This window comes from Struthio camelus, chromosome 2 (genome assembly GCF_040807025.1).
Source record: "Struthio camelus isolate bStrCam1 chromosome 2, bStrCam1.hap1, whole genome shotgun sequence".
NCBI classification, from domain to species: Eukaryota; Metazoa; Chordata; class Aves; order Struthioniformes; family Struthionidae; genus Struthio; species Struthio camelus.
The window spans coordinates 96581124-96600177 of record NC_090943.1 but is presented as its reverse complement, the minus strand read 5'-3'; the positions used below and the strand labels follow the sequence as shown (position 1 = coordinate 96600177).

Below are 19054 nucleotides of genomic sequence, written 5' to 3'. Positions count from 1 at the left end.
CCTTATCTGCAAAGTCTTTTTCTAGCCAGTCAGCCCCGCAGCCTGTGCTTTTGCAGGGGGTTATTCCATCCTAGCTGCAGGACTTCTTACTTGCCTCATGAGGTTCCCATTAGCCTGTTTCTCCAGGCTGTTGAGGTCCCTCTTATTAGCAGCCCTGCCCTCCAGCACATCAACTGCTCTCCCCCCACCGTTGGTATTTTTCATGATTTGCCTTCATCCACATCGTTGATAAAGACATGAAACAATGCTGGTCCCAGTATCAAGCCCTGAGCAACACCATTACTAACCAGCCACCAGTTACACTTTGTACTGCTGACCACAACCCTTCGAGCCTGGCAGTCTAGCCAGTTTTTCACCCACCTTGTCGTCTGCCTATCCAGTTTGCTTCACAGCAATTTGATAAGGACACTATGGGAGATTGTGTCATGTGCCTAGCTAAAATCAAGGTATATGACATCCACTGTGCTCCTGTTATCTGCAGAGCCAGTCATCTCGCTGTAGAAGGCAAGGCCAGATCATCTGTGTTGCTTCAGGCAAGCAGCCTCACAAGGAGAATTTCGTTTTGACTCATGTTTATAAAGGCAAGCAGTTATCCTATAGTATGATGTCATTAAAGTTATAAAGGGATATGTGTGTGCGTGCAGAGTAACTGTTCTGTGCTGTGGACCTGGAGAACTGTCCCAGATTAATATAGATTCATAAGGTCTCCCCGTGCCACCACCCTTTTTGTGTAGTTGGCTCCCTCCCTACCTAAAACCAAGCTGGTGAGGCAGCAGTGGTGGCTGACTGGGGGATGGCTGCAGCCTCTAGCCTGCCCCAAAGCTCTGCCAGATCTGACGTGTGAACATAATGCAGTAACCCTCTTTTATTGGTGAAAGCCCTCCTGTAGCTCTGCAGAGTTGTTCTGCCACGCTCACCAAACCCAACGATAACGTTAGGGTGGCCTGGGCAGTCTGTTAAGCAGCCGAAGAACTTCCTTCTCTGAAGCAGCTGGTGCAGAGCTATCGCCCAAAAGGCTGGGCCATTTAAGAAGCCCGCTAAAGTTGAAAAACGGTTTATTGTGAGGCACTGCACAGATAACGTTGTTGTAACCAAATGTAGCTATGGATATATATTAAAAAAAAAAAAAAAAGGACCTTCCATTTCTGTGAGTGTTGACTAAGGCCTGTAAACAACTGAATTGCTGAGCTACTTTGTGTTTTGTCTGTCTGCTCCTTTTTTTTGTTAGGTTTTGCATTTGATGACTAGAGCTGCCTCTTCTGTATTTTCCAGACTGTAATGTCTAGAAGGCTGTTTAGATCCTGAATCCCCAAGGGCCTCTCTGGCCTGTTTTTAGTGCTCTGATTTGTGTATTAATACTTTATTCGTAGTCTTTCTGAATTTCTTTTAAATGAGTGACCCTATGTAACTCCTCTGAGTTGTAATGAAGGTGACATGGGAAAAATCAAAAGAGTTTTCTTGAAGTCTAAACAGATAAAAACTAGATGTCCTTGTTTGTATTTCAAAAAAAGAAGAAAGCTAGCAAGTTATGGTTTCTGTCAGAGTTGGCAGCTGTTGAACTGGAAAAGTTTCAGACTTACCACAGACTTGAGTGGTTAAAGAGGAAATCAAAGCACACAAACACTGGCCAACTAGCTTGGAATAAAGTCAGACCACTCCAGTCACTGCAACGTGAGGGCACCGCAGGAGGGTTACAGGCACAGTGGTCGCTGAATGTAAGACAACAGGAAAAAATTAAGAGGAAAATGGAAGAGGAAAAAAGAAGAGTAAAATAGAAGAAAAGGCAGCTGAGGAATCACTAGAAGAGGAGAACTTAAGAGGAGTAAAGCAGATGGAGAAGTTGACTTATTTCATTAGTTATCATTAGTTATTCAGTGACTAAAGGCTACTGTTCCGTCATGTTCTGCCTTGTCACTATGCCTTTAGTTTCTGTAAACCCATTTAAATAGACTTCAGAGAGTAATACTATAAAATAATGAAAAAAACTAAAAATCATTATTTGAGATTTTATGCTTATTTTAGTAGTTTACCTAATTATTCAAAAGTAAGTACCTTAACTAGAATTTTGCTGTCCATAAGGGGTAGCTGGGCACTGGAGAGGTTATCTCCATGAAGATAATCAGACTAGTTTAGATATCTAACTCTATAACAGGGATTAGTTTCCTTTTGAAAATCCATTTGCAGATTCTTAAATGAAGGCATAAGATCCCTGGTTTAAATTTTTATTTTTAAAGAAGTCAGTCACTGAATTCTTTCAGGAATAACAGTGTAAATCAGGCTGTTAAACTGCTTAGAAAATTTCAAACAGTGGAGTTCAGATTGGGCAATTATGTTGAGATGTGTGGTCTTCTTTCATTTTAAGTTGACAGAGATACATAATGAAGAGTGTATACTTCAAGCATGTATATCTGTCTTTACTGCTGCACAAACACATTTTGTTTTTTTTCCCCTCAGTCAAGACTAATCAGTTTATCACAAGTTACAGATGTGACTTTTAAGAGTAGCAACGAAGTGTTAATTGTAAATACCGCTTAGATCCTTGTCCACATTGGAGTGTCTGTCCATTTCTACTGTTGTCACAGCTGGAAGGACGTTTTTGGGCAAAAAGCTTTCTGTAGACACAGTCGTTGGGAGGGCTTCTTTCTTGATTATAAATGGAGAGTTTATTTTTATTACACACTTATTTCTGCCATTATGTTACCCAGACAATTCAGATCCACTTTCCCACAGACATTTTACAAATACTTTTTTGGAAATTGCTCTGATGGTGATTACAGATAAATTCTAAATTAAGCCTTCTAGTTTCAGCGCTGCTGAAATATAACTTTCTTCCCCCCAGGATGTTTTGACCAGTACAAAAACAATGGCTTTTATCCCAAGAATCTATGTGGTACCTGCTGTATGTTACAGAATTAACTGCAGGCTAATGTTTCCTGTGAGATTTCACCACTCAGAAAGGTTCTGTCCCAAAAGCCATTCAGGAAGTAAAAACAATAGCTCTTATCACAGGCAGGGGTCTACTTTTCAACCATGTTTTCTGTATGGGTGATTCAGGAGCTGCTAATCTAGTGAAGCTACATAGTAAATGGCCTGGATTGCTTATAGAAAGCCACTTGCCTCCCCCTACCCCTTCTTCTCCCCATTCTCCTTCCTTTTGCGGAGACCGGTTGAGACTCTCATTGTGTGTTCCTCCCCTTATTTAGAAACCACAGTTTATTTCTTTTGATGCTTACTGTTCTTTTAGAATATTAAACAAACGAAGTAAACCTCGAAAACTGAATTTTTAAGGTGTATGAAACTTCATTATTAGGCCACTCTAGGTGTTGCAGCACATTCTGTAGGTGTTACGCTAAGTCCTCTGACCCCAGTAGAGTCTGTTTCTTTAATAAGCTCATATAGTTTGATGATATAAATACTAAGGCAGCTCTGAAATCACAGTTCGCTAAACCATTGCAAATTAAAGCAAGCCTCCAAGAATCCTGGCTTCAGAGGGATCATTTTCCTATTACTGCTGCTCATTAGGAGTGAACTGAGAGGAGTAGTTGCCCTGCATGCTGAAGTAATGGTCATAGGGTATTCTGCCACTGCATCTCTGGGATTAGCTGTGAGCAGGTTTCTAAGGCAAGTTAATTTGTATTTAAGGTTTTTCTGTCATAACTCTCTATTTCTACCACCTTCATTACTGCTATTTGACTGAGACCAGGAGTCATGCTCCTCTAAATATCGATGCTCTATATAAACTGTGGGAATAATTAAGTACTTATAATTCCATAGCATCTTCTGCTCTTTGTAATCACATAATCTTATTTTTGCACCTGTGCTGTTCCAGCTGAGTCATTTTCTTGATATAAATGACTCTCATGATTTGCCCCCAAAGTTATGGTCTGCATAGCCCAGCAGCTAATTAGAAATGCTTCTAGAGTAATTTGTATCTCTGGGAATCATAGAGCTTTAGTATGATTTGCAGGGACAAAAGCATTGCAGTTTCCAGCAAACATCTAGCAACGCACTGTTGTGGGGTGGGACATACACAGCTTAGCGGTGGAGTGTTTTACCTGTTAGTATCAATTTACGATGCTTCACGAGTCAATTCGAACAACTGCACAATGTGTGAACAAAACAATTAACTAAGAAAGTGCTTTAGATGAGCATTAAAAAGTGACGTTGCACTTAATTTTGCTAACGTTAAATCATTGGCCTTAATATGAGCAAAATTGAACGAATGATATCCCTGTGTAGATGTGATTTTTGAATCACCTGTGCCTCACTGTAGAAATTCAGTTTCATAAAATGCAAATATTTGAAGCGCAAAATTAAATCATACATACATACGTATCAAAGTAACCGAGCTGCCTCTCTCCAAATTTCATTCAATTAATAACTAGTGAGACACTGTAAAATAAAGATACTGATTTCAAAATTGTTTGGAAGAAAAAAGTTGTAACGCACCTTGATCCCATTTTGCTCGGCGTAGAAAAGATTATAGAATTCAAAAACTGTATCCTGCAGTTGCATTGTATTTTGAGAAAAATGTGTGCAGTTCCATACACTGAATAGTGTCTTGAAGATTCATCCTTTTTTCTACTAAAATTTTCAAGAGGCTTTTTTTTTTTTCTTTTTAAGGAGGTATTGGCATTTCAGATTTGGTTTCTCAAATATTCAACTGCAAAGACAATCTGAAGGAAGTCCTGCGTTTAGCACATCTCTCTTTCTCAGTAACAAAATGTTATTGTAACATTGAGTGCAGCTGTGTAGCACAGCAACTATAAACGTCTGAGCTCTGAACAAGTCTGGGTACTAGAAACAGTATTTCTGTGATAGTGTGGTTTGCTGGTTAGACTAATTAGCCTTGCTGAGAACTGTTTGAAAAATACTTTAAATCCTGAATCTTTTTAACATGAAAGCAAAAAAATCTCAAAATGTGTAAGGGAAAATATCTTTCCTGTCATAGTAGATTGAAAAGCTTTATTGTAAAATGGCCAAACTTCAAGAATAAGAAGAGATTCCTGAAAAGAAATCAGACATATTAGGTATGGTTTTTTTCTATAAACTACTAACTTTTTCCCTCCATCCACTGCCATTAAGGTAGATAAGAATTGGAAGTTCTGGAAATGCAAAGTAGCATTTATGGAGTTAAAACACTAACTAATACTCATCATATTTAACCCTATAAACATAAATATTAAAGTTGTGCTACTGCTATGAATGCAAAACTACATATCCTAAGGAGAAAAACCACTGCATGAAAAATGGTTAATTATTGAGGCTTTCTGAGGAGGTCTTAGAGCAGATGCAGAAAGTTGGTGCTGGTAATTGTCATAAGCAGGCTTCAGTCTTTCTATATTTATACTGAAGTGATGTCCCAGGGTAATATTAGCAGCATTGCACTGCTGGCAGTATTTTCTTTTTTACAGGGCAAACTTCATAAAACCTTGGATTTATATAACCAGACAGATCTCTTAAGGGCAGATATTAGTAACTGTTTTGACTAAATCGTGATTAATGGTGTTTTGCTTTATCCTTGCAGTATCTAATTTAGGGAAAAAAATCTTAGATCTGGCTTTCTTTTTTTACCGGCTCGTTAGGTTGGTAGCAAGAAAGAATTTACTGGATTGTTCAGGAAATGAAGAGGGCAATACCTGCTCCCCGACCCCCAAATTAATCACACGTGGAGCAGCAGGGATGTTGTGTCATATGATGCTGTTGCAGCTATGCAGCTCTGCCATCTTGCTCACAGATGTCTGGCCTTGGTCAAGCACGTTAAATCACATTAAATGTGAGTCAATAGCACCCTAATTACACGTCACAGTCTGTAACTGAGCTATTTTCTGATCCTCGAAAGAAAGATATATTATGCTTTTAATATCTGAGGGTGAAATCCTGTCTTCACTGCAGTTAGAGGCACAACTCTCATGAATTTAAGAGGAACCAGGATTTTGCTCCTACCGTCTTTACTCTCATTCTCACCTGCTGCTGAAATCCACTGATTAGTCCCCCTGAAGGAAAGTCTTTATTTGTCTGCAGTGCCATAAATATTCTTATTCATAATTCATTGCATCTGTAAGGGGTGGCCTTTCATGTTAAGTGTGTGTTTTACGAGGACTATTACTGTTTTGAAAATGAAGAGTCTCCTTTATCTAATGCATGGCTTGAGGACATACTCATTGAACAATGTGAAGACCACTGTTTTCTGTCTCTACGACAAAATTTCAGGCACTTGACCGAAATGCTGGTGGTGTTCGGTTTGGTAACATGTTCAAAAATATTTTAATGATCTCCATAGTAGTATTTCATCTACGCCTAATATTTTATATTGCTGTGAAATAGTTCTGGGTATCAGGCGCATAGCTGCTTAGAGGTTAATAATTCAAAGTGCAAGTTTAATAATTCAAACTGCCTTAACAAGTTTAGTATGTTAGAAAACCAGGATGTACTGTTTTGTGTTCTAGAATCACTAAAAAAAAATTATCCGAAACATGTTGGTCGTCACAACGATAATGATTGTGTTCCCATTAATGCCTGTACTTAGTGCAGTAACTCTCTGACCTGTATTAAGACAAATCAGACTAGTGTTAAGTATGTGAAGGCCTACAGTTTGACACAAAGTGAAACACCGTTTTGCAGGTATTGGCATATACTGGCTTTTTGGTTCCATATATGTTTGATCTGTAGGTGTGATGAAGGCTGACTTTTAAGGAGAGATTCACCCACTGGGCTGACTTTAGAAGATCCACTTGCTGGTGAACTCCCCTTCATCAGAGCAAATGCTCAGATTCTCCAAGTTCCCAGCAACTGCTTTCCACTTGATTGACTGTGGTCTGAGTATGCAGCAGCACGCACATGCGTAACTACTTATACTGGAAAAGTAGGATTGAAGTTGGCTTACTAAGGGGAAAAGAAAACTACAGATACTCCATTATACTTGTGGTTTGGTTTAAATGTATGTTTTCAAGGGTAGGTAGTTCCTGAATCTATGAAAAGTGGTTACTTCAGCGTTTTTGCACGAAGTGTTAACATCTGCGTCTTTGTTAGTCAGCTGTAGCCTGAAAGATTCCCCCCCCCCCACAAACGGGTTAGAATTCACAAATATGCTACAAATAGGATTTAGAAGTTTTGTCCTTTTTGGTGTTCTAAGTATTTGTCCAGGAAGCAATATGAAGGTATAGGACATACTAATTTTATATTTTATATTCTTTCGTATAAATATGGCTAGATACTAGATTTTTTTCTTCTACTTCTAGATACCAGGTCGTAGAGAGACGAGCCAGTGAAAAACAAATCAGAAGCTGGTAGGTCTTGTAGGGAAGAACATTATTTGAAGGGATCAGTGATCCTCAATTTTCAGAGATTAATAACTTAAGTACTGTAGTATTCCTCCTGCTATTAAGTTTCTTAGTACTCAAATAAAGAACAAATTGCATACCCTGAGAAATATTTAGTTTATTTGATAAATTATTTCATAGTATTTATATTATCATAATGATATCATCATAATGATATACCATGAAAATATAATTAACAGATTTTGTTCAACCTAGATGAACTTTTTATTTTTTGTGACCCTAGCTTTGTTTGCTTTCTTTAGGGATAAAGGTGATCATATCTTCTTAATGTTATATTCAGGGCAAAAATGCATATTTATACATATATGTGTATGTGTGCGCACACACGCTTTGTAGAGAAGTTTAAAAACAAAACACCCAATATGCTGTTGAGTAGAGAGATATAATCTTTTATTAGCAGAGTTGGGGGCAGTTGGGCAAGGGCCATGTGACAGCCTACAGAAAGACTGTCATCTCACACTCACCTCAGACGATATTACATGTATAATAAAGTTGACATATATTCCTGTTCCATTTTTCTCACTCTTTTAGGTTTAGGCTTTAAAAGTTCAGCTATATAGAGATGATTTTCTTTCTAAATATGATGACAAAATTGGCAAAGTTACTTTTCATTTTTTAAATGATGATTTGATTATTTTAAGATGATTCAGTTCTTCATTTAAATATTCACTGAGACTTCTTATTTTCTATGGGATGCTAAAATAACCTGTCACTAAATCATGGCACAGCATGATTTCTGATGAGGTGAACATCAGCTTGATGTCTGGTATGTGATTTGTGCCTTCTGATATCAGGCTGTGGACCAGATGTTTTTATGCAGACTTGAGTATATTTTGGGAGAGCACTTAGATTCCATTTCCTGGGCCATAGAGGTCTATTACACCAAATGAGATTAGAAGTTAAATTCTAATAAAATTAAAAGTTACTTTTAAATTAGAATGTTACTCAAGCTCTAGTTTTTGTCAAACTTATGATGAAGGGACTTTTGAAGAAGGCTTAAAAAAAGTAACATCTTCATATGGGCTTACAGGTCAAGATGACAAAAAATTGCTAATAAACTTTCTATTAAAAAATAGAAAGATTTCCTCCAAATTTTTAATTAGTCAGACTTTGCAAATTATGGTAAATAATAAAAGTTGATGTTACTATTTTTTCTTCTCAAATCTTTAGCTTAAGGATGAAGAAATTTAAAATTAAAATTTATTTTTGAAAAATTTACTTCATCCCAAGGAATAAATAAAAAGTTAATATATCCCTTCATTACTACTGACTGAGACAATTATCCCTCGAGGACAAAAGGGCCTGTATTAACGTAACTTTCTTATTATGGTAGTGGGAGGAAAAATGGTGAGTTATAGGGAATATGAAATTGCTTTTAGGCGCCAGAGAAAGGGGAAGCAAAGCGTGGTTAGTGTGCCGGTTGTGTTTGTGATAACCTGATCCAGGATGTTAAATGGGACTTTTCAGGCACTGTCAGGACAGTGATTAAAAATCAAAAGCAGAAAACACTGTTGGGGACATGAGACAGAGTTGTTTCAAGTTAAATCTGTTCTTGAAGACCTGATAAAAATGACAAGATAACTGATAAAGTCATTTTCTTTGAGTATAACAAAGATTAGTACAGATATCACTAGTGTACACCAAACTTCTGAATGTTGGTTGTGAAAGAGCAAGCGCTTCCACTATGCATTGGATTTTATATTCCCTTTAAATGAAAGCAAAAAAATAGAAGCTGAAAAAACATCTAGAGAACTAGGAAAGAAAGAACTGTGGGTGAACCTATATGTGACAGCTACGTTTTTTACTTTGTAATAAATGTGGGTATCTAAATGCTGGAGGATTTCTAACTGTGCCACCAAAATTATTATAGCCAATGCAGAACTTTTAACACTTGCTTCTGCTGCTTCCTTCAGCTGCTGCAATGTAGTAATAAACCTCTTGCGTTAGTAGTTTTATGGCATGTCATATAAATACGGTGATTTGCCGTACCAGCGTTTTCTTTTAGCACTTTGCGAAACAGGCTATTTACGGCAAGTTAAGTATTGCCCTTTAGGATGTGCCTACGTGCATCACCAACCCCTAATGCTTCTCTTGGGTAGCTGTGCGGAAGAAAGCTGGCTTGACTTACTGAATGATGTGGAGGGAAGGAGTGTGCAGGAAGATGTTTACATGGGAGCCTTTTTAGAAAGGCAGCTTTGGGTTGGGTGGAGAGTTATCCTTAAAGAAAATAAATAAATAAAAAGACAGGCTTTGGAAGCCCTGGAAGAATTGAAGGAGTGTGAAAGAGAAGCATGGATGAAAGTAAGGGAGAGTAAAGGGAAAGCCCTTTGGGGCACGCTTCAGCTGGCCAGGAACATAGCAGTTTGCTAAACAGGTTACACAGATCAAATATAAACCAATTATCTGCTTATGCTGTCTTTATTCAAATCCTACTCTGTTGAACATGCTTTAAATTTTGCTTAATGAAAGGTTTTTGGTTTGTGAAAGAATGCTAGGATATATAAATGAGTTGACAAGCAATGAATGAGTTGCCTTTGGGTGGGAATGAATGACTTGGAGCAGGTTATGAAGGTTCAGATTTGCTGTTTTGAGTTTTGTTTTGGTTTTGTTGTTGTTTGTTTTTACCTTTAATTGACGATCCTATGTTCTATTGAATGGCAGGTTATTTCCTATACATTTTTAATTCTGAATAGAATAATCTCATTGCTACTGTCAAGCATTATCTTTTCACTTTTCTGATCTAAAATAGATTCTTCTAGTGCTAGGATCTGACAAGCAAGAAAAGTATTATACATAAACAAGACAGTACATAATTTGTGACATCCAGTCTGGCAGGGAGAATCAGGAACTCTCTCGATGTCCTCTGACAGAAAGTAAGATTTAGCTGGTGGAGACGGTTTCAGGGCAAAGTTGATGTGTAGGGGCAATAAGGCAAACCAGAGACCTGCCCTATGTTCTGCCCTTCTTGAGCTACGAGTTGTGCAAACAGGATATAAGTAATGTGTGAGGGGAAGTCTCTGTGAAGGAAAACCTTTAGAGTTTGCAAAACAGTAATTACATCATCATGGAGCTGCCAGGCACAGTAATAGAAGAGAAGACAGTATATTCAAGTGGTGAAGACAATCTTGTAGCTGGTGACTTCTCCTTCAGAAACCACAGGGCATTGTACCTTTTCATTATTATTTTAAAAGTTCTGTAACAATACTCCTGTAGTTGGAGTTTTAGCCTTTTCTGGCACCTAGATGCTTTATTATATCAAAGCTGTGCCTTTTTGATTGTGAAAACAAACATAATTTAAGTTCTTTTAACAAGCATGAAGAATAGAAACATAATTGCTTTAAATAAAAAAAAAAAAGGTTTAAATGCCTTAACCATAAAAAGATCATAGGACAATATCAGCTTTAAAAGGGGGAAGGATTAAAAGAAAAAAAAGGTACAACAACTCCTTTTAAAATTCTGCTTACTGCATTCATGGCGCTGCTGGGATCCAAAGACTAATCCAAGAAAAACTTGCCATGAGTGGTGTGGGGTTTTTTTCTTCCTTCTTCCTTTTTTTCCTATCCTTACATTGAACTAATCTGTCTTTACTACACTGTCAGGTAAATTAAAAGCATTCAGGTTGTTCCATTTTATCATGGGAATTTTTCATAAGCTCCCCAGTCTCTTGTGCTAATCTGTCTTCTCAGTTGGTGATTCTGTCTTCATTATGTTGTTTGTTTATATTGTTCATACAAGCCAAATGAAGGAAAAATTAAGTCAAATGTGTTTTCAAGAATACAACATATTTTTAAAGTCTATAGTTGGTCTTTCATATCTTTGTTTCCCCTTGTTCAGGTTGGTTAGATATTAAAAAAATGTTAGTTTTATGCATGGAATTTTTGAGTAATAGGGGCATTAGAAGTTTGGAGATTTGTCTTTAATAGTGAACCCGATTTTATTAATAATTAACTCTATAATAATTAAGCCTACTATAGCTTTCTGAGAAGATGTACATTCCCATTTGTGGAATTTGTACACAGTTTTCACTCTTTTTTTTTCAACATCTTCATAGATGCAAAGAATACTTTAAGAAAGTAGGAGGGCAAAATGTGCTTCAGACCAGTTTGTTTAGCTAGTTTGATTTTAAAACGGAGTAGTTCTGTGTTTCTGTCATAAATAGAAAAGCTCATTTGTTTCCAAATGTATTTGATAAATATAGCTGTACCTGTAAAGGTTTTCTTGACTAGAAACTGAAATATTTTCATTCTCTAAACAGATGTCTCAATGCGTGTACCTACTGCAAAACCAAGCATGCCAGGGGAGAGCTAGCAAGTTATCCAATTGAAGAACTAGTGGACAGAGCCAAACAGTCTTTTCAAGGTGAGCGTTTTTATCACTACAATAAAAAAACAGCCCCTGAAGTGTACCATGTCTTATTTTCACATGTAATCATCTTGATGCAGTATGACTCTATTGCAGTTTTGGTGGTGTTAACGTATTGTGACTGTGTCTGGTGGTGCCTCCACGGTAGAAAACCATACTCTGAATAGGTGGTGTGCCGCTATTTACAAGTACTAGTCTATCACAAGAAGTATTTCATTTTGATTTTAATCATGCTCAAATGAAGTTCCAAAGAAACGTTTGTCATAACAATGAGAATACTGTAATATTTGGTCATTTTCCTCTATTCCGACTTTCTTAAAAAGGAAGGCAGTAACTTTTCTCACTCAAATGAGATTCACAGTTTCCTTTGTAACAGGTAGTGTGTGGTTAGTCTGCTTTAACTTCAATAGAATATTAGTAATAGTATTGCATGGATTCAAGCGAACATCAAAAGCTTTTCATGCACTACAGTACTCTGTACCTGTATCTGTCTAAAATTCCTGTGCGTGTGTGGGAGTTATGACAGCTTTATTTAACCTTAGTATCTATTCCTTGCATCTAATTTTTACCTTTCTTTGAAAGATACAAATTTTCATATATTGCCTGTGCTTGTTTCTGATGCTGTCTCCATAAAGGAACAGGCATAGATTGATGTATTTGTCTACCATGCTGAAAGATTATATGTATATTGGAAAAAAAAAAAGATAATTCAGGTACAGCATCTCCTTCCATCTTTGAACCAAATACTTTGAATTAAAATTTTAACAATAAATACAGTATGTGATGTCACACCCTCTGTGGTGTGTACAGACAGTGCATGCATTGCCTCACTTACGGATCTGAGAATGTTGCAATTGATCTAGCAAAAGGTAGGTCTCCAGCACTTCAGCATGTTTTAAAATCCGTCCTTATTTAGGGACCCAAAAACAAGCCTATTCAAGCCCATGATGAACTTCAAGCTGTTCCTTTCAGCAGTATGCAAAAAAGAATTCTTTTCCCAATCAAAGCCTGCATTCACAAATTTTATTCTACGTTATTCACAAAGAAACTTCTCACTTAAGACTGTAAATACTTTTTTTTTTATGTTTGTTAGAACCTTGATGTTTTGTAAGCCGTACTCCTCTCTTCTGTGAAACTTATCAATAATCAACACAGATTTTCTCCTACTGCTTAGATTTGTAGAATTAACACAGTTGTTCCTGTGAATTAAATCATCTGTTACGATAGGCAGAAATCCTGTCATGTCCCAGAATTCCTCTTTTTAATAGGACAGGCTTTTAACACCTGTATGTCTATAATGATATATTCAGTAACTGAAATATGAGATGTATAAATACACTTACTTTTGGTGGGAAGCAGTTGCAGAAAAATCTTTCTGGAAGTTACAAGTTTTCAGTAGTATAAGATAGTTGATTTTGAAAATAAGTAGTAATCAATATGCAGAAGAAAAGCCACCATGTGATTATGGTTATCAGGCAGCAATCATTCCTGATAATTGGGAGATACATAGGTAAAAGAGGAACACTACATTGTTGTCCTTTCAACCAGTTCTAACTCTGACGTACTTTTATATTATTGGTAACAAAAAATGGTATCATTCTGATTGTATTCACATATACTAGTAGAAACATTATAAACCTACTTAGAACAATTCGGCAGAGGAATATGACAGAGAAAGGGAGGAGAAAACATAGCTAATGCAGTCAGGATCATGGCCTTATACAGACTAACTATTTTAAATTTTATTTGAATTTTTTATCTGGAATGAAAAAAAATCAAGTTTATCTTACTTGTTACAGTTGTAGTCACGTGCCATAAAGTCCACATTAAATTGACATAAAGATGTATTTGCAAGGTACAGCAAGAAAGAAAACTCTGAATTTCTTTTGTTTTTGCAGACAATAAACGTGAAATTTTGGTAAGCATTTTGAACTTCAAGGATTGTACTTTTTATCTGAAAATTCAATAATTCAATTCATCTGCTGTACTATGGCACTTATTATAAATATTGACTCTCTTAAAATAACTTGATTTCTAATGGAAAAACTTGCCCTTAAGCTATTGTTTTGAAATTTTTTGAAGAAATACTGTGACGCGTCTCACAGCAGGCATCTCCAGGGAGTTCCGTTCTTCTTTAGCCTTACACTAGTACCTCTGTTAGAGGAAATAAGGAAAGAAGCAAATACTGAGCTGTAAAATTACAGGCTTTGCCTCCAGCTTTCACATCCTCCAGCTTTTCACAGTCATGAAATAGTCAGATACTTAGTTTGCAGTGTATGGACAATTTATCACTGTCAGCTTGCTGCAACTGGGCTTCGGAAACTCTTCATCAGTCCAGCGAAAGACTAAGCAATTCGAATTCATTATTAAAGTTGTTGCTGAGTTACTGAACAACAGTCTCTTCAACGATCGCTTCTGTTTTCTCCGAAGATGTGTTGCCGAAGCTGTAGTGAAAAATAGAGGTTTCCACTTTGGAATTATTCATGGGAGAACTAAACTGTCTTAGAACAACAGCAAAACAGTATATGATGATTTCGCATAACTGCATGATCAAGTCATATAAGAAAAGGGAAATTAGTTTCGTTTGCCGAGCTTTGTACATGTGTAGCCTTACAGTGTGCAAATTGACAGGCACTGAAGGTGGGATGTTTCAATTACGGAACACGCTGAAAATGGTTAGAAGAGCTGTATTTAAGGATGCTTTGTTATAGGTCCTTAAACAACACACACACCCACACACACCCCCCCACCCACCCACCCCCTCTGAAATACTGTATGCAAGTGATCCTACTTTGACAGGATTGCAACTGGATTCTGAAAACAATGCTTCTAACGGTATGTTGGCAGTACAAGCTACAGCATGTTCAAATACTCCAATTTTTCTTCAGTCGTTTCTGTACTGCTACATCTAGGTGGGCTGTCTCTAGAGAGCAGAGCTTTCCAAGCTTTCAGGCATGTAGCATTACTTGTCTGCAAGCCACTTCAGGTGGTCAGTGGTCCAGCCTAGGCCAGCTAATCATATATCAGCAGAATGCTAATGCTAGTAATGATGTGTGTGACAGCAGCTGCTAGTAGCGGTACCTTACAGTTGTCATTCCTGTTGATGCTTGACTTCAAGATCACGTCTGAATATTTCTGAAACTCTCAAGCTTCTTTTATGGTCAAGATTTAGTTCTGTGGCTTTATTTAGATGCTTGTCTTTGAAAGTTTTATATAGTTTGCATAGATAAGTAGGTATTTGTTTAAATGTATTTTAGGGTCCAAAACTTTATTTTTGGGGTCTATGTTATAGTTTTGTAAAGATAATATTTAATACTCTACTGAGAGTGATAACTAGATGACAAGAGATAAGAAAGCTGTTAAGAAAACCAAAGCTGTTGCAATTTACATGCATGCTCAAATTATTTTTACCAGTCTAAACTTGATTTAAATCAACTGATTAAAAAAGATAGTTGAAATCATCATGGCTGAACATATATCAGGCTGTATCTTGTACTTTTCAATCTTTGAAATAAAGCACTTTTTTATTTCTGTATTTTAAATTCAGTATAATCATTAAATGCACACAAGAAATGTGTTACAAGTTTCTAGTATGTGCTACATATTTTCGTAATGCTTTGAACTAAATTTCTATCAATTATTTTATTTTATATATGTTAAGGGTTAGTGAAATTGAGTTTGTTTGCATACTTTGAATGGATTTTTGTCTCCTGACTGCAATAATAGTTTTGAAGTTAATTGACGTCAACTTTAATAACTCAAAAATTTCTTTCACAAATTATCTATCTGAAGTTGAAAGTAGAATATAGAATTTTTAGGGTTTTTTTTTAACTTTAATGGTAGTTTTTGTGTCAATTTCAACTTTTAGTAGTTATTTCATTTTTTTGTGTGGGCAGCCTTGTCATATCACATTGTATAGCAGATTTCTGTAAGAGAGCTAGTAAAAGAGAAAGTATTCCTAAAATCAGTAAAGTGGTCTTTAAGTAAAGAACGAATATCTTTTTTGTAAGAGTGTTTATGGCGAGAGGTTTGTTACAGTTGATAGTACAGCACTTTCTTTGTGTCATCAATTTAGTGCTGCATTTTTTCAAAATGTGCTATATCGTGTTCAGTGCTGTATTTTAGGAAATCATGCTTACAGTTATGAGAGAATGCCTTCTTTCCTTCCAGAATCTGTGGGCATACATTATGTATGACAATGTGTTTTTACTTAGTACGCGAAGTGGAAGGCTGGAGCGGCTGCCCTGGGTGAACAGCGTTCCAAGGAGACGCACAAGTTAAACGAAGCTTAGGCTTTAAACGCTGTGCTGAGTGGTGTCCTGGGATAGCTTTGGCTAGGTTGCAAGACTTTAAATTGAGTTTGGATTTTTTTTTTTTTAAATGGAATTTTATTGACCATGAGAAGATGTATAACTGATATTGCTACCTGGTGGTTTGTAAACCTGACCTTTTGTGAGAGGCTTTCTGGGCAAAGATAGTACTTCATATTGCCAACATTTTTTGCTGGTTCAGCAAACTAACTTAAAAATAGAAATGGTTTTATGGAACTAGCTGTCTTTTTGTCCTAGTTTAGAATGAAAATCTCCTACTTGTATCAGCACAAAATTATACGACTTTACCATTGCATGCCTGTCCCAAATGGTAGACAATATACTGTTCTTAAAACATATATGTAATTACTACAGTATTAGCTTATTTTATGGTAGCAGCCAGGGAGCTCAAATGAAAGTCAGGTCCTATTTTGAAACATCATATTGATATCCTCAGGCTATGTGGAGCAGTTGCTTTTGGATGAATAACTGCAGTGGTAAAATAGAATTTATTTTTGTTCCATTATTTACATGACGGTTCCCTGGCATGCCTGCTGCTGCATTCTGAATAACGCTTCTGTTCATGAAATCTTAGGCGAACGCATAGCAATATAAAGTAGAAGAGTGATCTAAAGGAAGATGCTGAGTTTTGACTTTCCTTAGTAGTCTTTAGCAGTTATCCTTATCTTGTAGGTTTTGAAGTGTTGAGAGTTTAAAGGAGACTAATGTTAAATATTTCTTTCTCTACAAGTATCACCATAAGTAGATGTTTATGTATAATGATGAGGTTTAATTTTATATAAAGCAACTGGTTTCCAAAGTTTTTCAGATTGCTGTGAGCGTAGTTAAGTACGTGTGTCTTCAGTAGCTCTGATGAGGTGCTGTCAAGACCTCCTTTATTAATTCATAACTGCTTCTCCTCCTGCACCACTACCACTAAGTTTGCTATGTGTATGATTTCCAGAGCAGCTTCCGATCATGTAAGGGCAAATATTAAATCTTGGCCATGTTTTCTGTTTCCCATTCGTTGGCTGAAGTGCCAAGTTAGGACAGTCAAGCTATGTCCTTGAAGTAGTGGATTCAGTCTTTAAAGCTGCTCCAAGGGACGGGACGCCTAGTCACCGGGACTGAGACTGGACGCACTGGGGTTGCTTTCCGGGGAAGCCGAGGCTGCGAAGGGGAGAGCTGTGGTGTATTCAGGTCTCCTCTGATGCAAGAGCAAGGCTTGCGCAGAGCATAGACGTAGATCCGGGGACTAATAGCCAGCCTTAGCAGTTTAAAGGTGGCCTTGCTAATGGTCTTGAGCATACCCCAGAGAAGCTTTCCTAAGGAACTAATTTTAATTCCTTGTTCACTGGTATTTTGGCCTTCTAATGTCAAGTTTTCTGTCTAGTAAGTATCTGTATGCATTCTACCTATACCTATGTTTTTTCTTCTGTGGCCTAACAGCATTGCCTTAGCTTTTTTCTTAGGCTGCTTTGTCTTAAGTTTTAGTCAGCAATTTCTGCAACGCTCCTAAAAGAAAGCTAACTCTTCTCCCATACTAGCTATATGATGAAGAGACTTTGCTGAAAACCTGTTGGATAGCAAATTCAATAAAAAAAAAAGCACACTGGTGTTACACATTGATATCCAAGAGACCTTAGTTTCTGTTATTCAAATAAACTCAGTTCTTTACAGTGTGCAAACCGATACTTTGTGTTGCTTTTGTGACTGTTCATTAATTTATATCAGAATTATGCTTGAAAATGCTTGGAAATTCCCTGAAAATGAACCAGAACTGTGTAGTTCAAGCATCATAGTCAAAGGCTTTCAGTCTGGATAGACTGGGTTGTGTTTTATGTGGGAAAGAAATGCAGGAAGAGAAACAAACTCTTATTTATGCGTATATTGATTTATATTTAGAATAGCTAGCTATGTTGTTTGAATGCCAGACAACTAATCAATTAAATGAGTTACGTGTTTGCTTTTTTAGTTTAGAGTTTTTTTGAAATTCATTTGTCAATTGGAAAGACTGGGAAATCCACTTTGCATAGAACCAAAATACACTTGTTTGTTTGCTTTCCCCTCAGAATAAAAGGTTATATTTCATTTTGGGTTTGAGTGAATATTTAAATCAATCAAAATGAATATTTTATTTCCCTCTTAGAGTACCCACTGGCTTTCAAAATACAGGTCATCTTGGAAACAAAAGCATACTATTTGTGGGGGGGGGGGTGCGACTGGAGTGGTTTTGTTTTGTTTTGTTTTTTAACAGAATGGTTTAATTTGGAAAATGTTGGCACAGAAACATTTCACTTTCATTCCATGTAAAACACTGCACCACTTTGAAATTTTGTTAAATTTTAAATTTTATTTTCTTTTGAAAGTTTGCTGATTCCAATACTGAAATAATCTTTATTCCCCAAAAGCTATAAGCTATTTTTTGACAAGTGTCTGTTTCTGTTCAGCGTGAACAGTTTTAGAAAAGCTTATTAATAGTATTTACCCGTTGTTGCCCAAGGCAGCATAACAAAGAGTCACATATAAAAGCAAGAAAGTTTGGCTTGGGGCACTTCTTGATGTTATGTCCTTTATTACAGAAAGGAAGCAAAGGTAAAGGCAAATTTTACGTGTAAGCACAGACCATATTTTGCTCTTTAGATTTTTAGCCACACTTAAGAAATCACAGGAGTGAAAAGGCAAAGGGGCAAATGTTAATACACTTAAACAACTCCAGAAGGGGTGGAAAAAGCCAAACACAATTTTCGTATAAGGGGAATGTAATGAAGAAACATGAAACTTTGGTGCTGGTTAGTTGATTCTGGAGTTTTCCCATAATTAAGTCACACAGTATTTACCCCATAAAAGCTTCAACAGAAAAAACACTTAATATCCAAAAATATTTGCTTCTACTAACTGTGATAATTACTGCCTTTCAGCAGCAAGAGTGACCTCACAGAAGAAAGTCCATGCCTATGTTTTAGAATTGTAATTGATTGAAAACTTTCTTATAGCACACTTTTCTGTCAGACTAGACAAATTCTCTAAATGCCGAAT

General features: G+C 36.7%; 1 protein-coding gene across 8 annotated transcripts in view; it reads left to right on the top strand.

Moving 5' to 3' along the window:
• CDKAL1 (CDK5 regulatory subunit associated protein 1 like 1) overlaps positions 1-19054 on the top strand; it is a 563996-nt gene that overhangs the window by 185753 nt on the left and 359189 nt on the right. For all 8 annotated transcript variants that reach the window (XM_068931681.1, XM_068931679.1, XM_068931680.1 and 5 more), the window contains one exon: positions 11599-11702. In XM_068931681.1, the coding sequence (XP_068787782.1) occupies positions 11599-11702 (104 nt within the window). The remainder of the gene's footprint in view (positions 1-11598; positions 11703-19054) is intronic.